This window comes from Sinocyclocheilus grahami, unplaced genomic scaffold (assembly GCF_001515645.1).
Source record: "Sinocyclocheilus grahami isolate Dianchi unplaced genomic scaffold, SAMN03320097.WGS_v1.1 scaffold852.1, whole genome shotgun sequence".
NCBI lineage: Eukaryota > Metazoa > Chordata > Actinopteri > Cypriniformes > Cyprinidae > Sinocyclocheilus > Sinocyclocheilus grahami.
Window position 1 is genome coordinate 222,703 of NW_015506031.1, and position 24,983 is coordinate 247,685.

The 24,983-nt window shown below is 37.7% G+C and overlaps 2 protein-coding genes across 11 annotated transcripts in view; one reads left to right on the plus strand and one right to left on the minus strand.

Annotated features, from left to right (window-relative positions):
* Positions 1-21,137, plus strand: part of ank2a (ankyrin 2a, neuronal) — a 48,342-nt gene extending 27,205 nt beyond the window's left edge. For 7 of the 10 annotated variants that reach the window (XM_016247743.1, XM_016247738.1, XM_016247741.1 and 4 more), the window contains 21 exons: positions 500-724; positions 1,292-1,390; positions 1,811-1,965; positions 2,638-2,849; positions 3,343-3,535; positions 3,629-3,725; positions 3,804-4,032; positions 4,111-4,236; positions 4,412-4,534; positions 4,692-4,724; positions 4,857-4,878; positions 6,181-11,181; positions 11,918-11,995; positions 12,296-12,427; positions 12,543-12,683; positions 12,811-13,012; positions 13,146-13,218; positions 16,976-17,059; positions 17,346-17,510; positions 17,640-17,810; positions 19,556-21,137. In XM_016247743.1, the coding sequence (XP_016103229.1) occupies positions 500-724; positions 1,292-1,390; positions 1,811-1,965; positions 2,638-2,849; positions 3,343-3,535; positions 3,629-3,725; positions 3,804-4,032; positions 4,111-4,236; positions 4,412-4,534; positions 4,692-4,724; positions 4,857-4,878; positions 6,181-11,181; positions 11,918-11,995; positions 12,296-12,427; positions 12,543-12,683; positions 12,811-13,012; positions 13,146-13,218; positions 16,976-17,059; positions 17,346-17,510; positions 17,640-17,810; positions 19,556-19,576 (7,582 nt within the window). In that variant the 3' untranslated portion in view covers positions 19,577-21,137. The remainder of the gene's footprint in view (positions 1-499; positions 725-1,291; positions 1,391-1,810; positions 1,966-2,637; positions 2,850-3,342; positions 3,536-3,628; positions 3,726-3,803; positions 4,033-4,110; positions 4,237-4,411; positions 4,535-4,691; positions 4,725-4,856; positions 4,879-6,180; positions 11,182-11,917; positions 11,996-12,295; positions 12,428-12,542; positions 12,684-12,810; positions 13,013-13,145; positions 13,219-16,975; positions 17,060-17,345; positions 17,511-17,639; positions 17,811-19,555) is intronic. The other 3 variants (XM_016247746.1, XM_016247747.1, XM_016247748.1) reach the window with 1 other exon arrangement.
* Positions 21,138-22,283: 1,146 nt separating this feature from the next.
* The window catches only part of LOC107562980 (calcium/calmodulin-dependent protein kinase type II delta 2 chain-like), a 38,552-nt gene continuing 35,852 nt past the window's right edge, over positions 22,284-24,983 (minus strand). The window contains exons 16-19 of the mRNA XM_016247750.1: positions 24,636-24,711; positions 24,272-24,366; positions 23,951-24,179; positions 22,284-23,129 (exon numbers count right to left, since the gene is read on the minus strand). Coding sequence (XP_016103236.1) covers positions 23,126-23,129; positions 23,951-24,179; positions 24,272-24,366; positions 24,636-24,711 — 404 coding nt within the window. The 3' untranslated portion in view covers positions 22,284-23,125. The remainder of the gene's footprint in view (positions 23,130-23,950; positions 24,180-24,271; positions 24,367-24,635; positions 24,712-24,983) is intronic.

The following is a 24,983-nucleotide window of genomic DNA, read 5'->3' on the forward strand; positions in this document are numbered from 1 at the left end:
AAAAAAATATATATATATATATATATATATATATATATATTACTGTTTTACTGTATTTTTAAAATATTTTGAAAAATCTTACTGACCACAAACTTTGGAATGATAATTGTACGACACATAATGGCAACACAATCAGATAAAAAAAAAGAGTGTTCAGGGTTTAACAGGGATTACTGAATTACAGAAGAAAACTATTGGAACCCGAAATATTTCGGGTGAAGTGTGTAATTTTGAATGGCACCAAGGAGAATTGCATTTAATTGAATTAAAATGATTAACTGTTTACAAACTTATGGAAGCCCACGGAACCTATAAAATAACCTCAGAAAAAGATACAGAAAATTAATATTGTATGGCCTAAGTGGCTTCTGTAAGTTTAGAAACAAGAATTTATGCACTTTATGTATTTATTACACTATTTCATTTCGGTGTTTTTTTAGTGAAGCTTTTAAGCATTGTGTTGTGTGTTTCACTGTCACTTGCTGTTTTATGAAAACAGCTTCCTGGTCAGTTTCATGGTGGATGCCCGTGGCGGTGCCATGCGTGGCTGTCGTCACAATGGACTACGCATTATTGTGCCACCTAGAAAGTGCTCAGCACCTACACGGGTCACATGTCGTCTGGTGAAGAGGCACAGACTTGCCTCTATGCCCCCTATGGTGGAGGGAGAGGGGCTCGCAGGCAAGCTCATTGAAGTTGGACCCACCGGAGCCCAGTTTCTTGGGTAAGGGGGTGTCTAAATGTATGCTGTATCACCATGAACATTTTTGTTTACCTTTGTGTATGGTGCAGTTATATGTTCTCTATTTTGTCTTGTCTTGTCTTGACTGACAAAGCAGTATGTCAACCTGTTTGATGTGTCCTAACCAGGAGCAATGTTACCAGTTTCCAGAGACAATCAGTTTGTTTGTCTCTGCTGAAACAGCCGTCCATGTAATCTCATGTAATGTAGTCTCAGCCAATAAAAGGAAGTTTTAGTCAATTTCTTTACGTGCTATTTACATTTTTTTAAATTAATTAACCAAAATGATTTACAAGAAGAACAATAACAACACTGCTGGGCATGACACTTCAGAACTAGAACCCAACGATCAACAAAATGTCGCAGCTGGTTAGGACAAAAACTCGTGGAAGAGCTTTTAGTGTTTGTCTCACCTGGTTAGGACACTCGTCATCTCAAGTTTTTAGGAATGACAACAGTATTCCTCTCTCACTAAATCTGAGTTCAGTAAATCAGGTTCACAGTGTGCCTTGTTTTTTACATCTTTTTTAATGGCTGCGATCGGAGCAGTAAACTCCACCTCCCAACAGCCCCTCCACCTCTTAATGAGGGTGAAAGTCTTGTCAGCAGAATTCTGCAGCTGGGTCCACCCGGGACCAAATTCCTCGGGTAGGAGAGATCCAAATATCCACTGGATACCGGTCACATATCCCCCTAATTCTTTTAAATACAACTCCATCTGTGTTATATCAGTAAGATATCATATCCTTTTTATTTTGTCCTTTTTTATAATTTCTTGAGTTTGTTTTTATCATTCCGAAACAGAGGTGTTCCATGAATTTACCTTTTCCTCCCTTGTTGACTTTTGGATAGCGTTTGATTTTAAATGAGTTATTTTCTTGTATTGGTCGTGTGCTATGCTGTATTTTGCATTATCCGTGGTTTTGTTTTCTCTCTTTTTCTACCTTGCTGCATGCTACATTTACCTCTTTTTATGTCCCCCACAGATGCGATATCCGTTTCTAAACAACCCTTACTTTGACAAATATAAAGTGGTACATATGGCTGAAATAACACCCCCTTTTTCAGGCCTGTGATAGTGGAGATCCCCCACTTTGCTGCATTGCGTGGGACAGAGAGAGAGTTAGTGATTCTGCGCAGTGAGACAGGAGAGAGCTGGAGAGAACATCACTGTGAGCACACAGAAGAGGAGCTGAATCAGATACTCAATGGCATGGACGAGGGTGAGTGTGTCCCAAATAGACAAACGGGCATATGTTTAAATGATTTAACACACCTTGAATTTGCTGTTATACTCAAATCAACTTCAGCTAGTGGTGTGGCTCAAAAAAAGGGAAAAGCTCTAGATAGACAGATATAACTGTAATCTGGTTTACAATGCTATGAGCAAAACACATATACACTACCATTCAAAATTTTGGGGTCGGTAAGATTTTTGAAAGATCTCTTATGCTCACCGAGGGCAAAACAGCAATTGAGAAATATCATTACAATTTTACAGTTTCCTTCAGAAATAATTGTAATATGCTGATTTGGTGTTCAATGTTGAAAATAGTTGCTGCTTAATATTTTGTGGAAACTGTGATTGGCTTCTGGATTAGATTGGAAGTGTACCAGAAGTGTATTCTGTGTGAGACAATATCACACAAACATAATCACCATTTAAAAACACTTACTTGTATAGACCCTAAACAATTTAATTTAATACATGCTTTAAATCATATTCATAATTTTCCTCATCAACTCATTTTGAATAGGATAAAATATATATATATAATATATATCTTGGTTATAAGATATTGTTTGTGATTTTTCATGGTTATCAACTAATTTTATATTGGATAAAAAATATATATATCTTGGTGATAAGATATTACGTATGATTTTCACACCAGAACTGGACACTCCTGAGGAGCTGGAGAAAAAACGAATCTGCCGCATCATCACACGGGATTTCCCACAATACTTTGCAGTGGTGTCTCGCGTTAAGCAGAACAGTCACCTGATCGGTCCAGAGGGCGGGTTGTTAAGCAGCACACTTGTTCCACAGGTCCAGGCTGTGTTCCCAGAGGGAGCATTGACTAAACGGATACGCGTTGGGCTACAGGTAACCAACTAAGCCACTCAAGCTTGATCATTGACCTTATAAAGTATAAAGAAGAGGTTTCTTATTTTGTTTTTGACTTCTTCTAGACAATTTTCACACTGTACAATGATTATTTATTACTCTAGATCAATAGCACAAACAACTTTTAGTGGCTTCTTTGTGTCATTAAAGCTGATTTGATTGAGCTATGTATTAATGTAGTAATTTTCTTTATGTAAATATAACACATTTTTATCAGTACACTGAAAAAGTAAAACTAATGTGTTGTTATTTTAAAGTCTTATTTCAGGGTTACCATACATATCAAACATACCAAGAAATATTAAAAGTGTGATTTAATAGAAAAAAGTTCATAAAAAATTTCGAGATATGCTCTTCACTAAAAGATTTAATTAGCAATATATTACTCTTAAATTGGTTAGAGGCAGGGGGAATGAAACTGAAAAGGAAAATGAGATCCTGTCACTTACATCTCAATCTCATCCTTTATTAGGCCCAGCCCATCAGTGAGGATCTGGTGAGGAAGATCCTGGGGAATAAGGCTACATTCAGCCCAATTGTTACTTTGGAGCCTAGAAGACGCAAGTTTCACAAGCCCATTACCATGACTATCCCTGTCCCTAAAAGCCCAACCAGTGACGGGACCAACAGTACACCCACTCTACGACTGCTGTGTAGTATTACTGGTATGCGAGAATAAAGAGTAAAAAAAAAAATCCTGTTTAAGTAAGTGCCTTTATAAGAAGGTGTAAATTGTTCTAATAATTGTATTTTTCTAGGTGGGACGACTCCAGCACAATGGGAGGACATAACTGGATCCACACCACTAACATTCATCAACCAGTGTGTTTCATTTACCACTAATGTATCAGCAAGGTGAGTTCAGTTGCAGTGACAAATGTTTGTTGACTGCTTTCCCTTGACAAATCGTTAAATACATGTTTTTCCTCACAGGTTCTGGCTTATAGATTGCCGTCAGATCCAGGAGTCTGTGAACTTCTCCAGTCAGCTGTATCGTGAGATCATCTGTGTTCCCTATATGGCCAAGTTTGTCATCTTTGCCAAGACATTGGACCCTATTGAAGCACGACTCCGCTGCTTCTGTATGACGGATGATAAGATGGACAAAACTCTGGAGCAGCAGGAGAACTTCACTGAGGTGGCGCGTAGTCGTGACGTTGAGGTAAGTGTGGTTTAGCTAGTGTTGCTAATGCAATTGAGAAGAACCTTTTCTACATGGTGGTATGGTTTATCTCTACAGCTACTAGAGGGAAAACCAATCTTTGCTGACTGCTTTGGAAATTTGGTCCCACTGACCAAAAGTGGACAGCACCATGTGTTCAGTTTCTATGCCTTTAAGGAAAACCGTCTCTCTCTCTTTATCAAAGTAAGTTATTATTTGTAGTACTAGTTCATAGTAGATAACTATGTAGCTATTCTTTTATTATTATTAGCAAAGTTTGAGGCCTGTAGCACAAAAAGGCACTGAGTTATAGATATTTAAACAAATTTGTGACAGTCCTCCACAATGTTCCCTACTAGTTTAACTATTGTTTCAACAGATTCGTGACTGCACTCAAGAACCATGTGGCAGGTTGTCTTTCACAAAAGAGCCAAGAACATATCGCAGTCTAAACCACAATGCAATATGCAATTTGAACATCTGCCTACCTGTCTACTCAAAGGTAAGTGAAACACTATATTGCCTCACAACCACACACTGTAAACATATCCATACACAGACACAACAAAAAGCCAGTACCTTTTATTCAAAATATATTTCGTTTAGTAAAATTAAATCTGGCAGTTGATTTTTTTTTTACTCTTCTTTTACTTTTTAAGGAATCTGATTCTGATCAAGATGCAGATGAGGAGGTAAATACCTATTTTACACATTTAAATAATTTATTTTTTATGTTTTATTTATTTTTTTAATTTTTGGAAAATAGATATTTTTGTATTTTCCATTGTATTAACTTTCTCTGTTTCAATCTAATTTCTTTATAGAGCGAGAAGACACATGAGAAATGTAAGCAATTTTTAAGTAAACTTTTTTTTTAAATATATTAATATACACTGCTTTTTTCTCACATTCTTTTTAACCTTGAAACTGTAGGTTACTAATGTATTAGTATATTGTTGAAGCATTATAAAAAACATATTTATAAGTGATTTTAACATAAATTGTATCTGTGGATCCCTGATTGCTGTGCTATGGCTAATAAACATACCTTCTTCCATTTTTATTTTTATGGTCTGCTCTTCTCATAAAACATTACATCAATTCTATTCTCTCACAATGGTATCTTGCTTCTGGCATGATGGTTTCTAAAATGTTTAATAAGTTACTACAGCACATGCCAAAAGAGATACTGGAAAACAACCCATTCTCCCTGAAAACAAAATCATACTGACCAGGCAGGCACATATTATTTTGCTTGTATTGAAACCACTTAATTTGCTTGCCACAAGTGTCACCTTTGCATGGATCATATCCTTTGCATGGAAATAACTTGACTTACACATATTATATTATTGTATATGTATGTGTGTGAGTGTGTCTGCCTGAATGCGAGGATATCTTTTTTGAAAATATGCATAATTTATGTGACATTTTTATCCCTATCACTCACATTCTTAGTTTGTTTTGTGTTAATTGTTTTCCTAAAGTTTCCTTATCATTTACCACAGTCTTATAACAATTTCCCATATGCTAAACAAATCCATGATTGACTCAAAGTTCTGCATAACTAAAAAAGCCATAGTGTTTAATCATTTGAAAGTGTTTTATGGGAAAAGCCTCTCATTGTATCTCAGTAATGTTTTAAGGGCATATTGTTTTGAAATGCTATCTGTGTGTGTGTGTGTGTGTTGACATGAGCTCTCCATGTCGAGAACAATCTTGAGATGCCTCATTGGTACAGCTCCACTCTGTGTTATGATTACTTTCCTCATTTGTCCTTTGTGCACAGGTTTCTGTGTTACTTATTTTTATCCTTTGTTTTTTCTTTATAATTTCCCTCTTGTGTAAGTGTATGAGTGGATACTTGAATCAGTATAACATGTTTAAGCAAGTTATTTCCTGCCCATTTCCTCCCCTCACTCTGTAATTCTCTTTTGCTTTGCTTAAATGCTCCCATGCCTTCCCAAATCCTTCGGATCCAAATCTAGATAAATCTAGCAATGTTCTTCATTCTGTCAATTAGTTTCCTCAACTTCTGAAATGAAGACAGTTTGTATTGCTCCTGCCCTGACTAGCTTTCCAATGTCTTTTGTCCTCTTCATTTCCCCCTTTGTTCTTTATAAACTCTTTGTGCTGTTAAAATGGAAGATTATGATGGATCTGAGTCAACAGATCTTTCCACGCTGCAAATTATACATGATCCTGCCACACTTGCAAGTCCAGATCTGCTTTCAGAGGTGTCTGATATGAAGCAGGACCTGATTAAGGTGTCAGTCCTTCTGACCTCTGAAAAATCTTGCTCCTTGGATCTCGGAGAGCGATCTGACAAGGCTGTGGATGAGGAAGTGGATGAGCCGTTTGAAATTGTTGAAAAAGTGAAAGAGGACTTAGAGAAGGTAGAAGAGATCCTTCGTGTTGATTCAAAGGATTATACAAAGAGGGAAGGTGCTGTTGGGAGATCTGTAACCATTGATGATGAGGAGTGGGTACTTCTCAGTGAGACAGATGTTGTGGAAACCAAAAGCAAAAATATAACTGAGGTCCAAGAGGCACTCATTCAGGAAGTTCGAATCCCACAAGACACTATATCCAGTTCTTCACCTAAGAGGGATATTTCAAGTATGGTTTCGTATCTCAGCAGTGACTTAGAACAGTGCCTGCAGGAAACACCTGTACCATTTAGTGATTCACAAGATGTGGATAGTGTTCAAGAAAGCTTTAAAGAGGTTGTTGTGACACGTGGTAAACCCCGTCCAAAAGAAATCAAAAAGCCAGCAAGGAAAAAGCGTAAAGAGAGGGAGTTTGCAAGTGGCAGTTCAGAGGATGACTTGGAAAGTATGAGTAGGAGTCAGTCTGAGGAATCTCTTGATGAAGATTTAGTTATCGGTGGATCTGAACCTGTCTTTGGATCTATTCCTATGTCTCCTAGAATTGTAGAAACTCCGATTGGATCCATTAAGGACAGGGTTAAGGCACTGCAGAAGAAGGTTGAAGAAGAGAATGAGGTGGACAGTCAAAAGTGTAAATCCCAAAAAGCGAGTACTTCCCATAGTAAGTCATATGTCACAGAGACAGAAAAATCACCCAAGCTTCCTCCAAAATCCCCCAGATCCCCAAAGTCACAGACGGAAAGGATAAAAGAAACTATGTCTGTAAGAGAGTTGATGAAGGCATTTCAGACTGGCAAGGATCCATCGAAAAGCAAGTCTGGACTTTTTGAACATAAAGCAATTACGCCTGTTGTGATACAGGTTCCCCAAATATATGATAACCAAATGACAGCAACAACTCAAACGCCAAGTCCTAATGTGATGCAGATTCCCCCAACATATGATAGTCAAATGACAGGATCATCCCAACATTTACAACAAAGAGCAATTACAACTGTAACCTCTGAATCCTCAAGTTCTGATGTGATGCAGATTCCTCCAACATACAATAACCAAAATACAGAATCAACCCTACATTTACAAGAAAACATTATAGTAGAAAACAAGATCCTTCAGGAATCATCATGTATTGACCCAAACACAATTCAGAATAAACCAATGATTGATGATAGTGAAACACTACATGAAAAACCACTGACGACCATTCAAAATGAAGGTGATCAAGCTGTGACTTCCAACATTATATTTAAATTTGAAGAGGAAAGCTCTCCAGAAAACCTGCTCTCTAAACAAACAGCAAATGACAAAAATGGAAAACCATCTCATGAACCAGGACGATTTGAAACTGAGGAACAACAGATTTGTTCTGAACTGTTAGTTAATGAAGACCTGGGGTTGATGCCTGAGAGAATGTATTATGAAAACATCTGTCAGATCAGGAGATTGTCTGTGGAGCCTCAGATCAGCCCAGACAGGAAACCATCAGAGGACTTCAGTGCAGATATTAAGGCAGAACTTGAGGACAGTCCTAAATATCTGATCTTTAGGCAAACTTCAAGTGAAGCAAGTAAACATTATTTAATGTGTAGTGATGGCCTTTCTTTAGAAGATGAGGAGCAGATACACCAGGCAGCTATGGATCCAAGTAAATCAAACATAATCACTGCATTTGCTACTGCAATGGTGCAAGGTGAGCCCTTATGTCAAAGTGAAATGCATGATGGAGCATTGGAAGCATTGGAAGAAAGTCCTGATAGTGACAAACTCAAGGCGTTGGCAGACTCTCCTGCCAATAGTATAAGGACAAGGACTCCTCACTCCAGCACAGGTGACAGTGAGAAACACGAGGGACTTGCTGAAACCCCTCAAAATAGTCCTGAAATCCTTGTTTTATCTTTCAGTTCAACTAATAAAGAAACAGAAGACAGATATCCAGAGGAGCAGGAAACAACTCACCAGTCAAGTTTGGAGACTTCTCATGAAAGAGCGGAGAGTGAATCATGTTTAGTAACCTTGATAAAAAGCGAGACTGAATCAACTTATGATACTATGATTGAATCACCTTCTCTATTCACCAAGATTGAGTCGCCATTCAATGATGATTCTAAGATGGATACACCTTCTTCTGAGTCACAATCCTCCGCTATTTCAAAGACAATAATTCAGGATAAAATTCAAGTTACGAAATGGGAGAGTGAAACATCAGCAAATTATATGAAAAGTGATTTAAGCTGTAAAGATAGTATGAAGCCGACAGAATCAGATGTAATTACCGAGTCTGAGAAGATACCACAACATAGTCATCACAGTCAAGATGCACCAGAGAGACCTTCTAGCTTGGATTCTCTGCAGTTTGCAACCATGAATGACTCTAAATCTCTTTGTAGAACAGACTCGCTCGAGACTACTCCCATCAGAGAAGATGGATCATCCCAAAAAACCCCAGATTCTATTGAGCCAAGCCCAACCAAGGACTCCCCATGTCAAGACTCTTTAGAGGGAAGTCCCACTGGGCAAGAATTTGGTCAACTGAGTTATACTGAAAGGACAAGGGACAAAGGACTGGGAAGTCGTTTGTTGACAAAGGACTTCTCAACAAGTCAGGCTTTCGCTTCTGACTCCAGGGAAAATTTAGAAAAAGAAACAGTTTCTAAACAAAACATTTATTTAGAAAGTGAGTCATCCCAAGGGTCACATGAGACATCAGATATGCAGTTCCTTTCCATGGACTTGGGGGAAAAAGAAAAGGTGCTTGACAGTGACTATCTTCATGACTTTGACACTTTACAAAAGCAATTCACTCCAGAAGAAGAGATGTTTAAGATGGCTGCAAAGATCAAAACATTTGATGAAATGGAAAAAGATTCAAAAGTTAAAAAGGTCAAATTTGATTTTGATTGTGGTTCTAAACAACCAAAAGATGAAGAAGTGCTATCACCACATAAAAGTCCACTAGACTTTAACACAATGTTAACCAAAGAATCAGAAGAGCAGTACTTGGAGAACCTTACTGAATCTGGCCCAGTATTACCCTTACATGCTTCATTGTCAGAAGATGATTATGACAGCCCTGAGTTGGATGAATCAACTCACAAGCTCTCAGGAGAAACCACTGAGGTTTTAGAGTCCACGGACAAAGGTGCAGTGGAACATACCAATTTTAAGATTGTTGATTTGCAAACATGCATAGACATACCATCTATGCAAACATATGTAGAGAACGAAGAAGACAAGTTCCCTTCAGAGTACCATAGTATAGTGATTGGTGAGACTATAACTGAGGAGGATCTTATTATTACATCAGCAGAGAGCAAAATGGGCACTGAGATAGATGGTGATGTTGATTCTAAGTCTACTGGTGAGAGCATAACTTCTGAAAAAGTACTTGAACCCATTTCTCCCATCGACAGTGTAGATGCAACTGCTGCTACAAAGCAAGTGCAGGATGAATCCCAGCCAGATTTATGTATTCATGAAGAGGACAATGAAGAGAAGCCAGAAGAAATCCCAGTATCTATTCCAAGAGACTTGGTTCCCTGGAGTGCTGAAGTGGAAGATGACGAGGCATTCGATGCAAAAATTGAGGCTGAGGAGCAGAAAATACTTGCTTTGTGTACAGACAGACGTTCCCATGGAACCACACCTGACACAACTCCAGGACGCACCCCTACTGAAGAGGGGACACCAAATCCTTTCCTCTTCCAAGAGGGAAAACTATTTGAGATGACCAGAGGTGGCGCTATTGACATGACCAAAAGGACCATGGAGGAAGAAGAAGAAAGGTTAGTCTTTTTTCCAATAAATGAAGATTCAAGTGAAGAATTTGAACAGGTCAATTTCAGTGCTGGTGAGTTTGTTGCAGTAGCTTCATCTGGGATGCCTGCAGATGGTTTAGTGCATCAAGACAGAATTACTGAGGAACCTGATGCAAAGTCTGATGGCTTTAGTAAAACTGGAACTAAAAGTGTTCAACCAGAACATCCAGAATGGAATGATTTTCCTATCCAAAGTGAACCAAAGAGCCACACAGAGGATAATGGTATCCATGAAGACACACTGATACCGAATGTTGACACTGCCACTTTTACAGTAACACGAACAGTTTATTCTGAGCAAGACCCGGAATCCTCTGACTCTTCAGTGGAAGATGAACAGCATTCTGTTGTTGAAATGCCCATATCCACCCATGTGTCTACAATTTCCCCTAGTGCTTCAATCTATACTACATTACCTTCAATGTACACTCCATCCAAGGACATTGTTGCTGAAATTGAAGACACAACATCTAAACCAAAAATAACTGTGAAAGCAGCCAGTTTTGACCAAATTTTAGGACAAGGGGACTCCATCGAGCAGAATCAAAGGCCTAAATCTGAAGCAGATACTGGTGACTCAGAGTGGTCCAGGTCCGTTGTGGAAGGTCACACTAATATAAACAGCAGCTACACCAAACCAAAGACTTCATCCTCCCAGATGCCTGTTTCACCCACACAGTCTCCTAACCCACAGTATGCTGTTTCCAGTCAACCTGAACTCCCTGCCGAATTCTCTCAGGATTTGGACCCTTCAGGGAGCATAGAGTGTGATGAAACCAAAGGAGAGATAACTTCTATTGAGTTAGGGAGAGAAAATAGTTTTAAATCAGTCCGACCCCCATCCATTGGCGATGATGTCTTTGAGTCAAGGCCCAACTGGGAAGATTGTGTGGAGACACAGATGCAGAGAATCTCAGACAGCACTACCCCAGACCAAAGTAAAGGTACCTCTACTTGGCACTTGCCCCCGTATTACTTACTCCAAAATTTGATCCATTCAAGTCTCTTTGCTTTTTATTTTTTTTTATTATTTTTATTATTTCTTGTTCTGTGTTGTCTGGTGTTTTGTGCTGTACTTTGTCTCATCTCAGTGTTTTCTTGTGTGTATGTCTGTGTGTTTATGTGTCATGTTTTGTGTCTTTTTATATCATGTTTTATTAATTTGCATATCAGTGTGTACATGAACTGAAATCTCAAGATTGATTACACTTTTTTGCTAATAATACAGTTTCCTGTGCAATGCATGCCCACTACTGCATGTTTCCTATTAGAAATAATAAAACAACCATGACAACGGTACTGTTTTTGTGTAAAAAGTTTTACACAAGGCATATGTTATTTTAACAGATCTTCAGTCACTGTGTAGTCCATACATTCATTCTAATAAGAAATATGTAAAACTACAACAACCTAGCTTCAATTAGCATTTTTTGTTGCCACCTTTAGAAGTTTAAATGAATTTTTTAAGCGATTTACACAGAGATAAAGACTTAACAACTCCACTCACATATTTGCATAATATCTCAAATATCTTTAGTGCACATCCCATAATACAGAGTCAGAAATAGTTCAATAATCCAAGTAGTATATATAGCAGATAAAAAGGAGTTTGATGTTTGAATTTTTTTTTTATGCGTTTCATTAAGTATTAATGAAAAATACTTCGACTGATGTTTACAGTGGATTGGCATGATGATGCAGATAGGAAAGAAGAGACTTTGGCCATCATTGCTGACCTTTTAGGTTTTAGCTGGACAGGTGAGTATGCACTATCAAGTAGTCAGATCACTGACTACCTCCTACAGTTTTTACCCAAAAAAAAGGGTTTGGGCTGGTAAACATCCTAGGAACCCCTCAGAGCATCCTAGTAACCACATAACAGCATACTAAAAGCCACCCAGAATATCATAGCAACAGCACAGCAACACTGTAGCAACTGATCAGAAAACTCTAGCATCCTGGTGGCAAGTAAGCACCACTCACATTAAAACAACATGATGCAAATGCATAAGTGTATATGTTTCTTTTTTAACAACATATATATTCATCTATTTTTAGAGCTGGCCAAAGAGTTGGAGTTTAATGAAGATGAGATTCAGCGAGTACGCACTGAAAACCCAAATTCACTACAAGAGCAGAGTCATGCTCTTTTACAGCGCTGGACAGAGAGAGAAGGAAAGCATGCAACTGGTAAGTCCTGTTCTTATTTACTTGTGAAAATGAAATCATAGAATGTGTAAAAAAACCTCAAATGCCTAAAGTCCATTTTAAATAATAAATTCTGATTATGTTTCACATTCCACAGAAGATACGTTGATTAAAAGACTCACTAAAATAAATCGCATGGACATTGTCCATCTTATTGAGATTCAAATGCACAAGTCAATCCAGGAGCAAACCTCAAGAACATATGCAGAGATTGAAAGGACCCTGGACCACAGTGAAGGTAGGGCAATGAAATAAAGCCCATTTTGTTTTGCATATAGATCTAAAACACAAGATATGAATCCTAAAAACAGGCCATGAAGTCAAAGTCTTTACACTGTCAGAGTGAATGTTTTTGCGTTTTGTAGCTCTCTCCTCAGTCCAAGAGGATGGTGACAGTGTTCGTGTGGTGCGGAGAGTGGAGACTTCACAACGGCATCCTCCAGCTGTGTCAGAAGAAGACTTATCTGTGGCCTCTCTCCTTGACATTCCCTCATGGGCTGAAACAATGGGAAACATCCATTCAGAGAGCATTCATGGGGATATGATTGAAGAATTGGAGATCAACCAGTGAGTGATACATAGATTGACATACTTGAAACGACATTTAAAGTAATGTTTACATTATCAGAAACATTCAGTTAATCAGTCTTCTGGTAGTACACCACCTGATCATTCACTTTCCACTCTCAATGTCTCCTAGGGACAGTTTCACCAATCCATGGCTGTTTCAAGAGGTCAAAAAAGAATCCACAAAGGAAGCCGCAGATGAAGAAGTAAGTTCATGGCATTGTGCATTTAAAACGTAATCAGAGGGTCATGTCCCAAATGTCTCAAGCCCAGTACAGACAGTTTCTAAACTGAACTCATGATCATCGCATGTGCTGTTTTGGTTTGTTGTCAGTTGTCTCTCACTGGTTGTAAGTATCCCTTCAATATCATCTCTTTTCCCTTGTCATACTTTTCCATACCTCGTATAATCTATCCCATAGGTTTCTGCAGAATCTGAGGAGGATAATCAAGCTCAGTGTGACGTTTCGGACCATGAAAATGTTTGTCTCTCTTCATCACCAATCAATGTGAAGACTCAGTCAGAATACCACCAACAATCAACGACGGAATCTCAGAATATCTTTGATTTCTGTCAGGTATCTATTGCGAGATTGTCTTCAGGTGAAAATGCAGTTGTTTTGTCAACAGTTGAACCTGAACACACAGTACCCGACCTACTTCAACACATTTCACCAGTGAGTCAAGAAGAAACTCAACTCCAAGAACAAAAGTATCAAGATGAAAGTTCTGTGTGTCTTGATCAAGTGTCACCTGTATATGAAAAAAGTGATTTGGAAAGCAATGAAAAATCATTAGAGGCACATCTCTTTGAATCTGATGAAACTTCAGACACCATGCAGTCTTCTCCATGTCATGAAAGCAAACCATCTGAAGTTGATTTTTCAGTTCCTGCGAGCAATCAAATAATAGGCCAAAATATTAGTCCTTCATTTTCCCCTTATGCTCTTGTAAGGGAGGCTGTTCAAGCTGTCTCAAACAGTGTTGAAGTGAATCCAGGGGTTTCAAGTGTGACTCCAGACCTCATTAAGGGCTCTCCAGAATCAGATCAGCTCTTTCTTACACCAGAAATGCTTAGTGATTTGGATCCAGTGCCATCATTGCAAAGCCATTTAGTAGAAGAACTAAATTTTGTTGAATCCTCTCCTACAATTGACTCTGCATCACTGCAATCATCTACCCATCATGAGATCACAGTTTTAAACCAAGAACAATCTAATTCCAACAGCTCCCCACAGCAACCTTCAGAGCCTGAAGTTGATCCTGGGATAAACCAACAAACTGATTTTGATGCACATGAACCACATCTGCAACTATTAGAGTCTCCAAAGCAAAAGCTAGAAACATTAGGGGTCCATTGTGATGATCAGGAAGATGAATATTGTCCTGAGGAGGGAAAAGTATGTACACAATTGGATTTAACCACTGAACCTCTCATAGATGACCATCATGGCTTTAAGAAAGAACTGTTGTCCCAATCTGAGATTGACCCATACATGTGGATTCAAAGCGAAACTGCACAGCTGAGTGAATCTTCACCTTTCTGTAACTCTGACCTTAGTCCACAAACACCAGAAACAGTCATAACTTGTCAACATTTTGACTTCAGTGAGAAGTCTTCTGAACTTGGATCAGCAACTGTTAAGAAACCTGTTTCACAGGAGGCAGTGGTATTCAAAGGTTTAAGACGACTGCAGTCGGAGTCAATAATCTGTAGTGCAACCCAACAGTCAGAAGAAAGGCATATTAACCGGTGTCTCTCAGAGTCCTCTGAACCCTTGATGCTCACTCTGAACATGAATCCAGCGCTTAAGGAACCTGTTTCCCAGGAGACAGGTCTAACTCTGCCACTCTCTCAAGATGGCAGTGACAAGGCCTTAACTTCCAAAGATTCCAAACGACTGTTGTCATACTCAGTTATGTCTGGTGCAACATCCCAAAAATCAGAGGAAAAACACTCTGCCAATTGTCTTTCTGACTCTTCAGAACCCTTGGTAATCAGCATGAATTCAGTGCTTGAGGAACTTAAGAAAACAGTTCAACCAGAACAGCCATTATCTGATCAAACTCTCAGCACCGAGGTGAGTGTTTCATTAGTTCTTGGTGTATCCCAAGACTCATTCACAGGAGAACTACAATCAACAGTTGAAGAAATATCAATTGAGTCACCCAAATCTAGTGAAAATGTGGAATTAGAAATCCCTGACGTGCCAAAACCTGGCAAAGTTGAAAAACCAAATCACAAAGACTTACTAAGCATTGATCAACAACATGATGACTCTGACCTTGAGACTTTTTTCGACTGCAAACAGACCATCTCAGACAATTCTGAAGCAGAAGATGATCCTTGGAAAGGCGCCATGGCGCTGAGCAATGAAGTCTTAAGGTTGACTGTTCATGAATTACAACAACAACCAAATGTCAGAAGTCCCTCAGGATATATGCCATCCCATGAGAACCCTCGTTGGTCAATCAGGTCATCAGACAGTGAAGAATTTGAGGGTTCTTCCATCATCCACGATCCCAATGATGATGCAGAGGAGAAAGATGTTTACTTTCCATGTCAGCAGAAAAGTCTGGAATCTTCTACACGAACTCCTCAGGAGCTTCCTCCTCGAGGAGGGGCTGAGTATAATGATGATGATGATCTGAGGAGGGTAAGCATCCTCAGCATGACCTCCCCCCTCCACCCATTCTTCTCTGAGCTACCCTAATCCATTTCCTGCTGAATGAGTTTGCTGAAGGGATGGTGTTTGGTTTCTTTGAATAAACATTTTCAATAATTAGGTGGATTTTAAAACCTGAAAAACCTTTGCTTAAGCAAATAAAACAAACATGATCATGTTACATTCATGCCTTAACACCATCAAAATAGCTGTCAGCTTGTTCAAATATTGCTGATGCATGTACTACATTTATGACATTGTAAGGTCATATACTAAATATGCAGGATTTTCTAAGTAAGGAATAACTATAGCTTAATATATATAACAATTAAGAGTTCTTTTTTTTATTTTTCATAGATATTTATACTAACAACTAAGCAACTGATTGCTTTTGGTTTTGAAGTAACTTTCTTACCACACAATTGTTTTATACAAGAAATCTGTTAAAAAATGGTGCATGTTGTGTCAAGTTAATAATGTTTTGTTGCCCCTTCTGTTGTTTTTCTCGTGTTTTTGATTAAAAAAAAAGAATAGCCATTTGTCTTATTGATATTTGATTGACAGGTTCTAATAATGTTTAGTCTTATGGTATTTTAGCAGAGGGGGCAGCATTGCATTTGTCAAATGTATTTATTTGTATGTTTTAGACATTTCATGTGCATTTCTGTCTTATATTATTGCATGATTTTTCATACATACTGCGTGGTTAGGAAATTGACGAAGCATTAGGTGTGCTGTCAGATAGCTCTGATGAGGATGTGCTGACCACCAGAGTGGTGCGAAGGAGATTAATTATTCAGGTATATCTGTGACTCAAGATAGCTTGCTCCATCTTGGAGGTTCAGTGTGAAAGCTATTTTGGTGTTTCTTAACATACACTTGGTGTATAACTTTGGCCTAGGCTTACTGAATAACCTATTACCAAAATGCTGTGTGATGGTTTTTCGTGTAACTTTAAGATTTATTTCGGAAACTGACTCGATTTTAGAATCCTGCATTTTCAGCTGTGACTTAACCTCCCTGCTTCTCAATGGTTTGTATAAGTTGTCCATTTTAAACTAAGAACATATCCCATATAGTATATTTCTAGAGTTATTGACCCTTAATCACCCTAAAATGGACAACTTCTACGGGAAGTGTACTCCTTTCTATATTAGATGAATATTTTCAATATTATTTCTTTATTATTCTTCTTATGCTAACCCTAACCTTTATCCAAGCTGGGGCAGCTGTTTCCTTTTAAGGTGAACACTGCTTTAGTCATTGACATGTATTAAGTATCTGGTTTCTTCTACAGGGTGATGATGTTCCAGATGTTCCTCCACAGTCGGTAACAGAAGAGCAGTATACAGATACACAGGGAAACTTGGTTGTGAAGAAGGTAAACATCCATTCATCCATCCTTTAATCCAACCATCTTATTTATTCACCCTTAAATCCATCCATCTACCCATTATCCATCTTGTGGTCCATCCTTCCTTTAATCCATCCATCCATCTTTGGAAACACTTTTTGATAGTCCACTGCTAGAGATTCTACCAACTATAAGTAACTTTGCAATTACATGTCAACTACCAGTCATCCATTCACCCTTTCATCCATCCATCTAACCAACCAATACATCATATCCAATCAGACTTGTTTACCTCGCTCTCTCACCTTCTCAGGTGACCAGGAAGGTCATTCGACGATGTGTGTCATCTGATGGGGTGGAGACAGAGCAGGTGAGGGTGGAGGGCTCCGCCCAGCAGCCTATCAGCGTGGCACCGGGGGACAGATACTCGAAAGTAATAAAGAGGACAGTACTGAAGAGTGAAGGACATCAGACAGAGGTGTGTAATACTTTGCTTACTTAATCATGTAATGAAACTATTAATTAATTAATGAAAACTGAATTAATCTAAATCATCAAAGATATGGGCCTTTAAAAGTTTTGCTGAACGTCTTTTGTTTTATTTCAGGTGACTTTCCATGAGCAAGACCGCATGCTAGCTTCAAAGGGGGAATCTGCTGTAGGCCAAGTCAGACAGGTGGTCCGGACGACAATGATAGATGGAGAACAGCTGGAAAAGCATAAGGAGGATCCTTTCCTCACCACAGACCTGCCCTCTGCCCGGGATGACTTCACCCAGGTGAGCTGCCAATCACAGCAATCATTCCTGACATTTTTACAACATCCGATTTGAAAGATTAGCAGTATTTTAAGGAGAACATTCCAGAATTACCACTGTCCTAGCTTTATGCCCATAATATTTATTTTTCTTGCCAAAAGTTCTATTATAGTTTGTTCCAGTTCATCACCTTGATATGTTACGCACATCTCTTCTGACTATAATAATATAATTTAAAATCAGACTGACAGAAGAAAAGACAAAAAGTGCAAATAGTTTACATTTCTAGTATGATGACTGGATGCCACTCAATCAATTAAACATGATTTCACTACGTTGCATGTGATTACAATGTTTATTGTGAATTCATGCCTACTGTTAAAAATATAGTATTACAGCATTCATGATCATCTTGGAAATAAAGATGGTTATTTTACTTTTTATCAAATTTTGTGTCAAAATATTAATATTAATAATTCATAAGAGATTATAATAATCCAGTCAAGTCAAGTGCATTGCATCATGTTATACATTATTCTTTGCAAATGTTGGTCATCCAAGTACTCCATGCAAACAGAAAATTCACATACTGCAGAAATACTACTGATAATATAGTGCTATTCTATTTTGAACATAGCCATGAATATTTAAGGCATCCTCTGCTGTATGGTCCATCATACCCAAATAGTTACTCCTTTTCATCGGGGTTCATTTAGTGCTAATGTAGTGTGTGCCTCATTCCCTCAGGCTCTAAGCTACTTTGGAGGTTTTAGGAAGGTGTAGATCCCTCAAGTGGTAGAACAGGAAATACAGCAGCCTGATGGATCTGTGATCAGGAGGTTTGAGAGACAGGCATGGCATTTGTGTGCATATTAGTGTGACAGTGTGTGTATGGGGGGCAAGTATAGGGGGAAAAATCTTTACACTATGTTCAAAAAGTGTGGTGTCAGTAAGACGTTTATGTTTTAAAAGAAGTCTCTTATGCTCACCAAGGATGCATTTATTTTATGAAATATACAGTAAAAACATTAATATTGTGAAATACGATATTAGAAATACTACTTTATTTTGTAATACTTCTGTGATGGCAGAGCTAAATATTCAGCAGCCGTTAATTCAGTCTTTAGTGTCACATTGTCCTTCAGAAATCATTCTGAAATGCTGATTTGGTACTCAAGAAACATTTCTTATTAGTGTCCATTGAAAACAGTTGTGCTGCTTAGTCCAGGATTCTTTTATGGATAGAAAATTAAAAAGAATTCAAAACAGAATTTAGTTGAAATAGAATTATATATATATATATATATATATATATATATATATATATATATATATATACACACACACACACATATACATACAGTATAAAATATGTACAATGCCTTTACTGTAACTTTTGATTTATTAAATGCATCCTTGCTAAATAAAAGTAAAATAATACAATTATAATAAAATAATTTCTTTTTAAAAATCTGACCCAAATTTGTGGTACTGTATGTAATTTTTATACAAATATTCTGTAGAGATTTTATTGGGTGTTAAGAATTTCTACATTCGGCAGTGATGTGTGTATATTTATTAACAAAGCATGTCTTTATATTTAATTTTCTCTAATAACATTTTTTTCTTCTCTCCTATAAGATATCTGAATTTACACTTTAAAAAAGCACTATGGTATTTTCATGGGTTTTTTTTCTCTTGAAATCTTTTGGAAGGACAGAAAAGCTGATTTCTGCCCTCTTTCTTTCTTTCTGTCTCACTCACAGGACGAGGATGCAGAAGTCTAGAACCTACAGGAGGTCAGTAGTGAGGGATGCTGGGGGACAGAAGCGGGTGTGCGTGGAGCAGATAGACGATCGGTCTGAGCCCCATGACAACCTACAGCATCACCTCCATCACCTCATTCACCACTACTGTGCCCAAAACGACTGAGAGGAAGAGAGGGAGGAAGCTGAAGAGAAGTCCGAGTGATGGTTTCCCCCTTCATTTTCCTCTCCCTATCTCCATCGCTCCTCTCTTTGAGACTGTCTGCCCTCCTAACCACTCCTATGCACCATGCTCATGCAATCCCAGAGTGCACTTCACTCCTGCCACTTTCAGTCTTCCTGTCCAGTCAAACTGGATGTTCGCCCAGTTTAAGTCAACAGACAATATTTTCTCTCTCCTTATTTTCCCCAGTTTACCACAAGTGTTTATCTGTTTGTCTTTCATTGTAACCAACTGGTGTCCTTTCCTTTCCTTTCCTAATCCCTCAATTATAATACAAATGAAATAATGAACACAAACGAATAAAAGAAATCACAATAACCAAAAAAGCTTTTATCAAAACAGAAAAAAAGAGTCCTGGTTGTTCATTCTCAGAACATTTAAGCTTGAACTAACAGAACCTGTACTGCACTGCCTACCACAACTTTTGAATATCGTTGCATTATATCGCCACATCATGACATGCTCTTTTGATCTCAACGGTTGAGATGTCTGAAAACTTCTTGCCTTCTTTATCAGCTGTTGGGGTATTGTGTGTCTGTGTATTCTGTCCATGGAGAGTATATATAATATGCATTTTTAAAATGACAGTAGATCACATTAGCCACCTGTATGGATATTAGCAGGCATGCTTAGCTAGCAGCAGTCACTTATTAATAACAGATTGTTTCTATGGTTAGACGACTGTCTTTTTCGTCTCACCCCTCTCTTTGTGTCTGTGATCTGTAGCAGTTCTATCATCATCATCATTATCATCACATTTCAGTAGAGCTTTTTGTTGCAATAGAACACATTATCATGTGCTTATGGTTTTAAACTTAATTTAGCAAGAATTTAAAGAGGGACTCAGGAAGCAAAGGTGGAATCAAATTCCAGTGATCAGTTAAGTTATGCATATGATTCTATTTTTAACTTTCTGAATTTATTCTTTTCTTTTGAGTATGTGTTTTTGAGTGTGTGTGAAAACAAAAATGTGATTTTTATTTTCAAATTATATAAATTTTGTTCTGTACATATTGCTCAATATCAGTATGTGTCGAGGAATCTTGCTCTGAGGTATTTATGATGGTGAACGCTTTTAAAATATGTTACTGGTTTCGGAAGTGAGCATAAGGGATGTATGTTTTTTTTTTTTATAATTTTTTTTATTTTGATGTGTTTTATTTAGATACTTTGTGTCTGTCATGAAACATAAGTGGGAATATTCTTTACGGTTCAAATAACAGGTTGGCTTCAGTTCAGAATATTGGGAAGTTCCTTTTTAACTGCAGATTAATACAGCTGTGTTAGCAGAGGTTGTTTTTTCCTGCTGATCTGAGGCCAGCTACACTCAAAAATGCTGGGTTAAATATAACCCAGCGCTGGGTTAAAAAGGGACAAACCCAGCTTTTGGGTTGTTTTGACCCAGCGGGTGGGTTGTTTTGAACCCAACCGCTGGGTCAAAACAACCCAGTAGCTGGGTTTGTCCCGTTTTAACCCAGCATTTTTTAGAGTGTATGCTTTTTTCCCCCCTTATGATAATTTGGGTTTGGGAAACTGGCCCTGGAACAGCATTAAAAGTCATCCTCTAAACTGAGCAATGTCATTCATTTGAACAATGCTACTACTTTCACTGTGACTGGCCCACGTTTGATTTACTGAATCCGCATTCTATGTCTGTGGAGATAAAAATATGCATATATATAGTACATGAATATCTATCCTTAAAGGCATGTATTAGTTTACTATATGACTTTTAAAAAAGACATTTAAACACTATACCTTGGCTGCAGTGTGTGTATATGGCTGAACGAGAATAAAAGTGTATAAGTGTCACGTTATGGTCATTATTTTATGGTTGTGTTTGAAGAGGAAATTGAAACATGACCATGCATACAGTACATATCACACATTTATTGAATTTTTCATTAAATATGTTGATTTGCTAGTGCCACCATGGCAACAAATTATGTAGTTCACATCCTCATATTGGCATTGAGGTTCTGTAAGTATCAGCAGAGGAAATGTCTTTAAGAAGAGAAAAGGGAACACGGAGTAAACGGAAAGCATGGTGTTGGCATAGCCCAGTAGTGGTGAGGTTTTTCCTCGAGGAAGACCATTCCATTGCAACATCACCTTCTATGACATCAGCTTCCGATTAAGTGGCACACAGACACTGAGTCGCCACTAAGGGCAGTGTGCATGCTTGTAAATCAGGCTCGACTCACTTTCGCTCTTCTTGCCAAGGGGCGAAAATAATGTCAGGGTAAATAAAGAGCACACATATATGTGAAAATGATACATGTAGTTTCTCATAAGCTACTTATGTTTCTTTTTCTCATACAGCCATGATATAAAGTCAAAGGATAATATTTTTTACAGCCACTCAATATAGGAAAATTAAGCTACATAGATCTGAAGGTAGGGTGATACTTCTAGATATGTTGGGTCATGACGATAAACGCTGTCATCATTACCATATCAGATCCTTATGATATTGAAAGAAATAAACAATTTGATAAGGAAACCATGAATTACACAACATAAACAAAACAGCATGGTCATTCAAAAAATAGTCCTCCGTGCATTACCCAATGCTTGTCAATGTTTGATGTATCATATATGCTACATTCTCTTTGATATCTGTTTTTTTCTCATATTCTATGACATAAAGGTAAACATACAGTCCATATTAGTATTCTGCAGTTCTCTTAAATCAAGTAAAGTAAATCATAATCTTTAAGGAGCCAAACATTGTAAGCTAGCGAATATAAACAAAGCTTTTTGGCAGCATTTACTAACATTTTTAATTTTGCCATAAGCCAGAATTTAAAGTATGTGGTTTTAAAAGTTTCTTAAAGTTTTTTTTTTTAACATTTTTATTTTATCTTTTTTTTATCTGAACGATCACGACATATGTACATCACCAGAACAATAGCAAGCTCAATATTAACATTCTTATCTTTCAAAATTTGATATATTGCACACACATAAATAGACATAAAAATACAGTACAGACTTGGGGAAAGGTGATTCTCTTTACATATCTATACATTTAAAATGCATACCAAAACAGCTTTAAAAAAAAAGAAACAGAAAAGAACATGTTAAAAATTCACTCCTTTTATTACTGTCCATATATGCGAATGGCCCACGGGTTTTGGTGTAAGTGATGACCTTTAGCAAAATGCTTGAATTCTCTGGTCCATGTGCGGTAACATGTAAACGACCCTCGAGGGGGAGGGGAGAGGGGCGTGGTTGTTGGAAAGCAGGTGTGGCTTAGGAGACACACCTCCAGCTTGACTGACAGACAGTTGGGTTTTTGCTGATGGTTTCTCCTCAGTTGGGAAAAATTGAAGCCTAATATTCCATTAACTACAAAATATACACACAAACAAACACACATCAATAACATTAATAAACATGATATTAAATTAGAATGAACAAATTCCACTAAATTATAAAGTCATGTTAAAGTAATGTATCCTTTTGACCGATATTTCTTCATTTAGCGCAACTAAGCCACTAGGAATAATAACAGGTTTATCATTCTCAGGCCATTATTTCTGCATATGTGTCTTCAAATATACCATTCAAAATTTTTTTTTTTTTTTAAAGATTTTTTCTTTATGTTTTTAATTATTAAATTTATTTATTTGACAAAGAACCAGAAATATCGTCAAATATTATTGCAAATTAAAATAACTGTATTCTATTTTAATATATTTTAAAATGTAATTGTTTTATTCCTGTAATGCAAAGCTGAATTTTCAGCAGCTAGGGGTTACTCTGGTTGTCAGTGTCACGTGATCCTTCAGAAATAATTCTAATATGCAGATTTGGTGCTCAAGAAACTTTTCTTATTATCGATGTTGAAAACAGTTGTGCGGCTTTTTATTTTTGTGGAAATCGTGATCATTTGTTTTCAAGATTCTTTGATGAATAGAAGGTTCAAAAGAACAGCATTTATTTAAAATGGAGATCTTTTACAGTCACTTATGATCAATTTAATGCGTGCTTATTGAATAAAAGTATAAGTATTTAAAATGTTGGATTTCTTGAGAGATCAGACTCCGCAGAAACCTTTTCAAATTAAACGATGAAAAGCTTTTCATGCATTTTCCTTTGAATTACCCTTTTGTGATCAATATAATTATCGTATACATTAAACAGTAGAGATGCTCTATGAGTCTTACATGATGGGCACGCTGGGGGCTCCAGAGCGATGGAAGTGTATGTTTAGCCACTTGCCATCTCGACGGTGCCAGACACGGGTCTCCTCTGACTGCATGGTGCGTGGCATCCCACTGCCATCCATGTACTGGGTCAGACGGATGTACGCGATACATGCCGCATCCTCTCCGATCAGGTGCACATGGGGGTTCAGCAAGATAGTGTGTACTGGTTTATTACCTTTGGACAGTGCTAAAGGAGATGGCAGAAATACAGTGATCAAAACACTGTTGTAATCAAAACTCATCATGATACTGAGTGTGAAATGATATGAATCTAAATACCGTTCTCAAAGTAGAACCGGTGGAAGTCATGCCCCTCCACCAGATTTCCCAAAGCTTCTGGCTCAAAAGAAGTAAGGCCAGGATCGCAAATCTTTCTGTGAAAAAAAGAGTAGAAAGTAAAGCTAAAAGTTTTAATTTGAGTGCAGACATTAGTCCAAAAGCATTAAAAGCCGATTTTAGACTGTTAATATTCAATGTGAACATGTCACATTTGAAGCTGTTATATAGTGAGGCTTGGTTTTAAATATAGATGGAGCAGACCATTAAAAATGATCTCAGTAATCAAGAGAAAATAAAAGCAATGCATTAGTGTTCTTAAGAGGGGCTGCGCTTGTCATGGCGACAGGTTTGTGCGTTCACTCACGCGTAAGCCTCAAAGTCTCCGTTGTTGATGGATTCAATCAGCTGTTCGGTCACCTTTATGATCTCCTGCTTTCGGGCTGAAACACACGGAGATGTCTAGCGTGTGAGTCAGACACCCTCACAGCGTGAGAATCAAAATTATTAATCAACATCCCAACTCATTTCTGAATTTATGCAATCCAAAAAATGCAAACCTTTGTTTAGAAAGCACCAGACAAAATTTACAGTGAACCTTTATAGCTTCTGTCTTTGCAGGTATTAGTTGGCTTCAGGGCTGGGCGATTTATAGAATATTTGCTATGAATCATAAATACCATAATTATTATTGGCCATTATACGTTTCTTAGAG